At 43.1% G+C, this 10973-nt stretch overlaps 1 protein-coding gene across 1 annotated transcript; it reads left to right on the top strand.

The window, feature by feature from the left end:
• The first annotated feature begins 4524 nt into the window (after positions 1-4524).
• LOC141025281 (putative ripening-related protein 5) lies at positions 4525-5712 on the top strand. The gene has a single exon (XM_073500585.1). It carries the CDS (start codon positions 4962-4964, stop codon positions 5529-5531), a length of 570 nt encoding a protein of 189 aa, XP_073356686.1. The 5' UTR covers positions 4525-4961; the 3' UTR covers positions 5532-5712.
• Positions 5713-10973: the final 5261 nt, after the last annotated feature.

The following is a 10973-nucleotide window of genomic DNA, read 5'->3' as shown; positions in this document are numbered from 1 at the left end:
ATACGGTGAACTTCCTAGAAAATATTTTGTTAAATTATACAGCACGGTTGCATCTAAAGTACAGCACGTTTGCAGCAACTGGCAGCGTAGGAAGAGTGAGAGTGCTCCAAGCTGCAAACATAACCTCTATAACAATTTACTCAAGTCAAGCATTAATAAGCAAGCAATCAACAAAATGGAGCAGCTTAATCAAGGGCCATGCAAAAGCAGGAGGAAGAATCCGCGCGTGTTGACGCTTAATGTTTTAGTAAATCAACTAATTATGTAATACAAATGAGTGCGCGATTCCATAATGTATTACAAGCACTCAACTCGGGCATGGTTCTGGACGGATGTAACCGTAAATGGTAGTTTCTATTCCAAAATTTGATAACCCCAAATCCGTAATCAGTTCCAGCCATTTTTCTTCACGCTTAATGTAGTTTATAAAGTTATCAAGAAATGTTGCTAGCTGTTTGAAGAGTATGCTGTCTGAGATAATTTTTGCCATAAGCAAGCAATTTCTTTCCAGGGTGCATGATTACGAATAATGACTTGGTGGCATACGAGCGTTATCATACTACAAGAAGAAAAGGAAAGGAAGGTTTTGTCTTTTTGATGTCAAGCTTGATATGCACAATTCATATGACCAGGTGGAGTGGAATTTCTTGAGAAGTATTATGTTTAAGCTGGGTTTTGACTCCAAGTGGGTGGACCTCATTGTCGAATGCGTCGCACCCGTTAAGTATCAGGTCAAGTTGAATTAATGGTCCATTGCCTGATCAATTCTTTGCTACATGGGGCCTCCACCAGGCTGGCCCGTTATCACCATAAATATTACCATTCCACGGCAATGGGCTCTTGAGCTTATTTAAGCATGTGAAGGATTTACGGAATAATCTAGGAGTTAAATTTAAAGTTTGTAGAGGCACCCGTTGTTTCAATTGTAATATTTGCATAGGAATCGTTAATATTGATGGGAACATACAATACTAATTCAAAAGATGGAGGGATGTGCCACCAATGGAAGGGGCCCACCTGGCAAGTTGAAATGAGGTGCCGTTCCCGTCGTTCCCGTTAGGGCTGGATTAACGAGCTGCTCGGCTTGTTCGGCTCGTTATCATTAAGCTCATTATCGTTAAGCTCGTTATCATTAAGCTCATTAATATTAACGAGCTAAAACCTCTGTTCGGCTCGGTTCGTTATGGGCTCGTTATGCTCGTGAGCGTTCACGAGTGCTCATTAAGTTAATAAACAACACAAAAAATCCCATGATCCCATAAAAAATTCACAATGGAATAAATTAAACAAAGATTTTATGATAATAAACAACATAAAAGAATCCCATGATCCCATTAAAAATTCACAACGGTATAAATTGAACAAGGACATTTGGTTCCCGGCGGCTGGATCCTGGTTGACTCTAGGGTCTCCTCTCGGCATGTTCCTAGGTCTAGGAGAAGTGCCAAAGTGGGATGGGGCACATGGCCCCTAGGCTGGGCTAACTCAACTCTTTTGTTAGTATGGGCTGATTTGAACTAGGGGTCTCATATCAAACTTTTGAAAAGTATTGAGTGAAAGGAGTTAGCTCGTGAAACTCGTTTGCTCACTCATTAAGCTCGTTAATCTTAACGAGCAAAAAACAGTGTTCGGCTTGGTTCATTAACTAACGAGCACGAGCCGAACTATCGAGCGCTCATTATGCTCACGAGCTTCGAGCTTTTCGTCCAGCCCTAGTTCCCGTATGGACGAAGGCAGCGTTGGCAGGATCCATTCTATCTATTGGCATAAACGTCGTCGACGCCCATATGATCAAGTGATTTTCCTTGTCTTTCATCAAGGACTCACACTGCTTAGGTCTTTCTCATTGTTCACATCAACTTTGGGTCCTATCAAGAAGAAACACAAACACCAGGAAAGCGTTAGACAAGCCATTTACCACTACAATCAAGACACCGAAGTGATCATGATATGAGATCCATGGCATGCTATAGTGTTATTTGAAATTGATCTAATGCAACATAACATAAGCTAATTGAATTCAAATGCACTAATTATAGCATTTCCAACAACTTGAATAATTATTAAAAGGCCAATTTAAGTTATTTACCCGAATCAGGTTTAAAGTATTGGTTTTCACATGAATGTAAATGAAATGCACATATATGCGATATTTTTTAAACATTTTCTAATACAATTTTGCATAACTCTGAATTCATATAAATTTCTTATGATTTTTCAGGGTTTAATTTTTTTTGGATTTTTTAAATTATTTCTGAACTCAAAACATCCCAAAAACTTCAGGCACACACAAGGACGGAACGACGACGTATGCCAAGTGGATCCATGTGCCGATGTTTACCCGGTCAACAAAGACTCTATCAAACTAGAAGCGGGGCCCACATGGCAGTGTCTTCGCTATATTTTAACTGATGGATTAAGTAGAGGTCCCACAGATCATAGGGCTATATGGACAGAGGGTTAACCTTAATAGGGGACTGGTCTAATCTAATGGCCCGTCGGACCTGGAAGTGGTACTGCTTCTGTTTGAACGCCAGTGACCACAATGCACGACAACGACACACGGGGAGGACACGACAATGGCGGGAGGCAGCTATGCGTGCTCTAGCTGGTTTGCAAGAGCGAGGTTGAGGCTAGAGCAGGAGGCGCGGGAACATAGTGTCCCACCTGGAAAAAATTGACCTGTATTTAAAAAAGAGAGGCTGAAATCTCGGGCTTTTACATCATTGTGACGCACACAATCATTTGTTATGAAAGTTGACAAAAATCATCAACAAGGGGAATACAAAACATAGGCAACCATGGAAGAACCTTTACAAGATATGAATGCAACACCTATGACGAAGTCTACTGCTTCCGCGACAACACCTTCGAGAAGAATACACGTCCTTCCGACGCCATCGTCCCGTCCGGTCACAACTTACCAGGCCATGGATTTTCATCCAGCAAGCCGGGACCAACCACTGAAGGCTAGCACACATATACTAGAAGACACCTTCATGAAGGTAATTACGCTAGTGTGATGCTGATGAGCCCAACAAATACAAGCTAGAACAAAGGTTTTCACCCCGGACATGAAGCAGTGTTTTAGTCACAAACTTGATGATTGATCGTCCGAAAGTCACATCACGCTAGCAAGGCCAAAGTGACCCTAGCCGATGAGTGGGATGTAATCCCACATAAGATCATCACGATAGCCATCGAGGGGCCATCATGTCGCGATGCAAATCTAGCCACTGCCAGTCCAAACTGACATGAACCGACGAGCAGCATACACCACGGCCCCGGGGTCTTTACCCTTGCATCCTCCACGTGCACAGAGGCACAGGCGATGGGAAATCCTTGGCACACCCCGACCCCATTAGCAAAGTCTATTTCGGCATCCAGATTCCTACCAAAGGTGGATAAGATGCCCCTGGACGCCAGATGTGCCATGCACTGGGCCGTCGCCTCCACCGCCACATCATCGTGTTCCGCTCGCGGCATCGTGCCCTCGCAATAGCATGCCACACCATCAGGCCTGCCTCTTGTAGCCGACACACGTACCCATGGTGAAGTCCAGAACCTCGGAGGCTGCCTTGACGGCCATCATCGCTGTTGCATCACTCGCGACCTCGGGAAGGACACCCCATAAACTCATGCCGCCAGATCATGCCACCGAGAGGGTCGCAAGTAGCCGTTGTGCAGCTGCACCTTCCACAGTTCGCACCCACGCGAGCTCTGCCTTGAGGACACGACACCATCGATATTTATTGCTTGTGTTGAGCGCCACCAGCCGCCATCTCCTATACGAGCAGGACGCCGATGAGGCAGCACCGAGCATGCAGCCGCCGCCGCTGTCCCGCCACAATCAGACGGACTGGGCCCGCGCCACTCGTGTAGCTTGCGGTAGCAGGGTCTTAACGCGCCGACGCACGCACATCCGTCGTAGCTTATCCATGGTTGGGAAGACGGGGCGAAGATAAGATCTCCTGAGGTGGAGGCCGGCGTTGCCGCCACGGCCAACGTACAGAGGAGAGGCTCAGGATTGCGGCTGGAATCGCCGATCAGGAAAATACGGATCGGGCGATTCAGCTGGGGCCTGAATAATAAGTGGTTCTATCAATGTCAAAGGGTGGGGCACGGTTTTCATGTCCGCCGAATTTGACATGAATTCATGAAGCTGATAAATTTTCAACCCCAACTGGCCCCAAGGGAAAAAAAATAGAGATGTCTCACGTAACTTAATTCTCCCGATCTAATAAGTATGTGGCATTTTACATCGGTGCAGATTTTGGACAAGCCAGTATGGTTGGAAGAGGAAGTCCCACGTAACTATAGGTGCAAATAAAAATGGCAACAATATGTGTTGCACCAGCAATGAACTGCACCTCTCGTTGTAGCATTATCTATGTTCTCCCAAAGGTGTACATTTTATTTCCTTCTCGTGGTACCATTTTCAAGAACACAAGAATAAGACATGCACTTACGTGGCTTTTGAGTAAATACTTATTTATCTAACGAAGTTTTCTATATTCCAGTGACCCTCAGATGGTGTTAGTCATGGTTGAAAGCACCGGTAAGAAGTGTGGTAGAAATAGAATATGAAGAATGTTGCTATCAATTCATTCAGTTCTTTGAACCTGTTCTGCAATATTTTTATCATGGGTGTAATCCTGTCTCTGTCTGTCTTTCCCAAGGATCATGCTCAATGAGACACGGTATATAGACGTCCGACCTAGTATTATAACAATCCATTTGATACGTTACGGACCAGTGCCATGTCTGAACGCGTCAATGATTTGCCGTGGAGAATATGCAACAAGTTGGTGCTCATAACTGAACTAGTAGAAGCACTATATAAAGTCGACCCTGCAGCTCTCTAACCACACAACACAATCAATCGAGGCAAACAAAACAGTACTGTAGCAGCAACCAAGAAGTAGACGAGCGTTAGAGTTGAGCACTGTTCAGTAGCTAAGATGGCCACTGCAAGAGCTCTAGCCACCATGGCAATCTTCCTCCTGGTGGCGCTCTCCACCTCCCACATCGCGTCCTCACTCCGCCCTGGTCTCGGTGTCTGCCGTGCAAGTGGCTACCTTCCAGGAAAGTCGGGCAACTGTGAGAAGAGCAACGACCCGGACTGTTGCGAGGATGGCAAGAGGTACCCGCAGTACCACTGCTCGCCGCCGGTCACCGCGATCACCAAGGCCGTCTTGACGCTCAACAGCTTTGAGAAGGGCAAGGACGGCGGCGGTCCGTCGGAGTGTGACAACGCCTACCATAGCGACAAGGAGATGGTAGTCGCGCTCTCCACCGGCTGGTTCAAGAACATGGCCCGTTGCGGGCACCGCATCAAGATCACCGCCAATGGCAAGTCCGTGTATGCCAAGGTGGTGGACGAGTGCGACTCCGTCTATGGCTGCGACAAAGACCACAACTACGAGCCCCCGTGTGCCGACAACATCGTCGACGCGTCTCCTGCGGTGTGGAATGCCTTGGGGCTTGACCAGAATGTCGGCATGGAGGGAATCACCTGGTCTGATGAGTGAGTTTCTAAAACAAAGGTGAGCGCAGGTTATTGGTACCTCTTGTCGGTCCAGTGTCATGTATATAATTTTCGTTCTTATAGGGAAGTCCAGTGTACACATATCCTATACTCGGGAGGCTTATCAGATTATGTATATGATTTCATGAATTTAGAGAAGAAACGGTGCTACCTATGGTTTAGCACGGATGACAAGTTCACGTTTGCTCTTTGATCATGCATAAAATCAATAATGAGCAGCGTGGTGCATAAAGAATGTGAAACACACGAGAGAGACACCTGAGAAAGCCACACACTCATTTTCAAGGGTAGCTAAACAAGTATAACAAAACAGACCGTTCTCTTGCACGGTTGCATCTAAAGTACAGCATGTTTGCAGCAACTGGCAACGTAGGAAGAGTGAGAGTGCTCCAAGCTGCAAATATAACATCCATAACAATTTACTCAAGTCTAGCATTAATAAGCAAGCAATCAACAAAATGGAGCAGCTTAATCAAGGGCCATGCAAAAGCAGGAGGAAGAATCCGCGCGTGTTGACGCTTAATGTTTTAGTAAATCAACTAATTATGTAATACAGATGATTGCGCGATTCCATAATGTGTTACAAGCACTCAACTCGGGCATGGTTCTGGATGGATGTAACCGTAAATGGTGTTTTCTATTCCAAAATTTGATAACCCCAAATCCGTAATCAGTTCCAGCCATTTTTCTTCACGCAATGTAGTTTATAAAGTTATCAAGAAATGTTGCTAACTGTTTGAAGACTATGCTGCCCGAGATAATTTTTGCCATAAGCAAGCACTTACTTTCCATGGTGCATGATTACGAATAATGACTTGGTGTCATACGAGCGTTATCGTACTACAAAGAAGAAAAGGAAAGGAAGGTTTAATCTTTTTGACGTCAAGCTTGATATGCACAATTCATATGACCAGGTGGAGTGGAATTTCTTGAGAAGTATTATGTTTAAGCTGGGTTTTGACTCCAAGTGGGTAGACCTCATTGTCGAATGCGTCTCACCCGTTAAGTATCAGGTCAAGTTGAATTACTGGTCCATTACCTGATCTATTCTCTGCTACATGGGGCCTCCATCAGGCCGGCCCGTTATCACCATAAATATTACCATTCCACGGCAATGGGCTCTTGAGCTTATTTAAGCATGTGAAGGATTTACGGAATAATCTAGGAGTTAAATTTAAAGTTTGTAGAGGCACCCGTTGTTTCAATTGTAATATTTGCATAGGAATCGTTAATATTGATGGGAACATACAATACTAATTCAAAAGATGGAGGGATGTGCCACCAATGGAAGGGGCCCACCTGGCAAGTTGAAATGAGGTGCCGTTCCCGTCGTTCCCGTTAGGGCTGGATTAACGAGCTGCTCGGCTTGTTCGGCTCGTTATCATTAAGCTCATTATCGTTAAGCTCGTTATCATTAAGCTCATTAATATTAACGAGCTAAAACCTCTGTTCGGCTCGGTTCGTTATGGGCTCGTTATGCTCGTGAGCGTTCACGAGTGCTCATTAAGTTAATAAACAACACAAAAAATCCCATGATCCCATAAAAAATTCACAATGGAATAAATTAAACAAAGATTTTATGATAATAAACAACATAAAAGAATCCCATGATCCCATTAAAAATTCACAACGGTATAAATTGAACAAGGACATTTGGTTCCCGGCGGCTGGATCCTGGTTGACTCTAGGGTCTCCTCTCGCCATGTTCCTAGGTCTAGGAGAAGTGCCAAAGTGGGATGGGGCACATGGCCCCTAGGCTGGGCTAACTCAACTCTTTTGTTAGTATGGGCTGATTTGAACTAGGGGTCTCATATCAAACTTTTGAAAAGTATTGAGTGAAAGGAGTTAGCTCGTGAAACTCGTTTGCTCACTCATTAAGCTCGTTAATCTTAACGAGCAAAAAACAGTGTTCGGCTTGGTTCATTAACTAACGAGCACGAGCCGAACTATCGAGCGCTCATTATGCTCACGAGCTTCGAGCTTTTCGTCCAGCCCTAGTTCCCGTATGGACGAAGGCAGCGTTGGCAGGATCCATTCTATCTATTGGCATAAACGTCGTCGACGCCCATATGATCAAGTGATTTTCCTTGTCTTTCATCAAGGACTCACACTGCTTAGGTCTTTCTCATTGTTCACATCAACTTTGGGTCCTATCAAGAAGAAACACAAACACCAGGAAAGCGTTAGACAAGCCATTTACCACTACAATCAAGACACCGAAGTGATCATGATATGAGATCCATGGCATGCTATAGTGTTATTTGAAATTGATCTAATGCAACATAACATAAGCTAATTGAATTATTTCAAATGCACTAATTATAGCATTTCCAACAACTTGAATAATTATTAAAAGGCCAATTTAAGTTATTTACCCGAATCAGGTTTAAAGTATTGGTTTTCACATGAATGTAAATGAAATGCACATATATGCGATATTTTTTAAACATTTTCTAATACAATTTTGCATAACTCTGAATTCATATAAATTTCTTATGATTTTTCAGGGTTTAATTTTTTTTGGATTTTTTAAATTATTTCTGAACTCAAAACATCCCAAAAACTTTTGGCACACACAAGGACGGAACGACGACGTATGCCAAGTGGATCCATGTGCCGATGTTTACCCGGTCAACAAAGACTCTATCAAACTAGAAGCGGGGCCCACATGGCAGTGTCTTCGCTATATTTTAACTGATGGATTAAGTAGAGGTCCCAAAGATCATAGGGCTATGTGGACAGAGGGTTAACCTTACACTACTAGAAAAAGGCTTACTAGTGGCGCACCAGTTTTGCCTACTAATGGCGCACTACTGGTGCGCCACTAGCACCACGCCACTAGTATAGGCCACGGTGCGCCATTAGTGTGCCTCCCAGTGGGCATGTGCTTTGCCATACTAATGGCGCACTCCTGGGTGATGCGCCATTAGTATGCTTTGGCATACTAATGGCGCACATTTGGGTGATGCGCCATTAGTATGTATATTAGGGATTTTTTTTCTTTTCTAATATTTGCACAGATTACAAAATATATTATTGGACAGAATATAAACAGCACCACACAGCAACAGCAGATTCATCGAATACAATAAAAGATTAGTCTCCGAATACAATTCATCATATAAGTCTCCGAATTCAAAAGACCGAACAAAGATAGAACATTACAAGTCTCGAGACCGCGAGTAGCGAGTTTGTCGAAAGTAATACTAATCCTAACAAGTCCTACTAATCATCATCATACAACTTCTACTCGTTATTAAGGACCTAAAATACCCTATTTAAGGTAAAATAGCATAAAACAATATAGACCCTGACTCTCCATTATGGAGAATGGAGATCATCCTGTCTCCAATTCTTGCGCGGCGCTTCCTTTTGCTTCCAAGAACCTCCTTACGACTGTCCATACATTTTTTCCATTCTCTGATTAGCATGTCTCCACTTCTTCTAGAAATCCGGTATGGACAGTTGAGATTCGTAGGATGACCTGGATATAAGTTCAAAACTTGAAGGCTGCCATTCTGATACATCAAATGAGGCACACAATCCTCTGGGATTCTCTGTTGAAAAACATAGTAATAACTTCATAGTTAGCAATGATGTACTAGTTTTAGAAGTATGCAAAAGATGCACGGATGTCGTAATAGTAAAAAATCTTACCAGGGTATCTCCATGGTAGTTACCGTAGTTCAACACGTGCACTAGTGGCACGTATTGACCATAATGTTGAGGAGTTTGATTGTAGATATTGTAATTCTCAAGATCAGTACAAAATCCGACCAGATGATTTTTCTCCTGATAAGTTAACTCGGAGCCATCGGTGTAGTGGGTTTTGTCTACCATTTTCCGCACATTTTTTGAACAATCAAAATAAGCTGTTAATAGAAATAAGCTGTCAACTATTTTGAAATAAACAATATAGATTAGTTAATAATTAACTATGTTTGACAAACTCACATAGCGGTAGAACTGGAGGCGTATCCACAAGAACCCAAATGTCCATATTGTCTTGGTCGATGCCAGGATCACCAAGATCCATGGTGACAAGCATAACCTCATCAAAACCATACATCTTGCAAAATGCTTCCCAATTTTGGCAACCAAAATGGGTTACGCTCTCAGCATTATACAGATTTACTTCAAAATCCACATCATGATGTGTCCTTAGGTGAATTTTCTTCGTTTCAAAATTTTCATGATCTTCAAAATCCATCCTCTCCAAGACATAGCGTCTTGCATGGCATGGGATAAACTATACTCGAATTGTAAAAGATGAAATTACACGTTGAAATAGTTGAAGTCATGCTTAATTATGAAAAAAACACTTGTCGTCGTTGCGTACCGTTTCAACTTCGAAGGTCTCCTCGAGCTTAATGCTGAAGCGCCGATCATCGTCCAGGTGAGGCCTGTCGCACAGACCTCGACCGTCATGGCACCAGTTGCACTCCCAAGAGAGACTTTCGTCGTCCGATGACGACATTTCCTATGTTCATAATTCAAAACTACATCATCTCTGTTGGGTCCAATAAGATAATCCACAGTGTGGTGAAAACACGCCCATCCAAATATAATATGTGGTATGGGCTTTTTTAGTAGGTCATCCTACCAGATTAGGGTTTATCGATGACGAGCAACTGACATTAGTAATAACTATGAGTAGATATCACACTTCTATATGTATAACACAAGAGGCAGTTGATCCTACTTAATTAAGTACTAAGATACCCCGGCCCATGCATTAGTCGGAAGTGCCCCATATGTCCTATTTTTAGCAAAGTCATGCTAAAATTCACGGAAAATTTCAGCATGACCTTTGCTGAAAATAGGACATATGGAGTACCCGAATTTGCCGGAACGGAAGTTAATCGACATTCCGGCAAACTCAAGGGCCTCTCGGGGTACCTGCAAAATCATCACGACACGATGGTCGGAGACAAAACCCAGCAAACTAGCACCACAATGTGCCTCTACTTTCATATGGATGAAAAGGCCACAGACCATATGGTCCTCTACTAGCATATCTTCAACACTCCAATTTCTTTCAGTTTTGGCAGTTTATGTGCCTTTGGTAAGCATTATATTACAAAAAAACAAGATATGCAGTACTATACAATATCCATAACCAGAAAACAAGACATGCATAGGCTATATTTGAAACAAGATATTCTGCCACATCACAAAATACTACTACTACTGCTGCATATGATTCATGCCCTAAGCACAATATACTACTACTACTGCTGCATCATATCATAGGAAATAATTGCCACTGATATCATTCCAGCCTCTCAAGTGGAAGATGACCCAGCTAACTGAATTTAGTTTCAGTAAGGTTTTCAGTAAAGCCAAATTAATTGCCACTGATATCATTCCAGCCTCTCAAGAGGCTTGACTATATGTCTGTGTTCTGTCTACTCCATTGTCTCTA

Source organism: Aegilops tauschii, chromosome 6 (genome assembly GCF_002575655.3).
Source record: "Aegilops tauschii subsp. strangulata cultivar AL8/78 chromosome 6, Aet v6.0, whole genome shotgun sequence".
In the NCBI taxonomy this organism is placed as follows: domain Eukaryota; kingdom Viridiplantae; phylum Streptophyta; class Magnoliopsida; order Poales; family Poaceae; genus Aegilops; species Aegilops tauschii.
This window is presented reverse-complemented; position numbering and strand designations above follow the sequence as displayed.

Bases quoted from the DNA above. Each gene is read 5' to 3' on its own strand.
- LOC141025281 (XM_073500585.1), top strand. From the start codon at position 4,962: ATGGCCACTGCAAGAGCTCTAGCCACCATGGCAATCTTCCTCCTGGTG.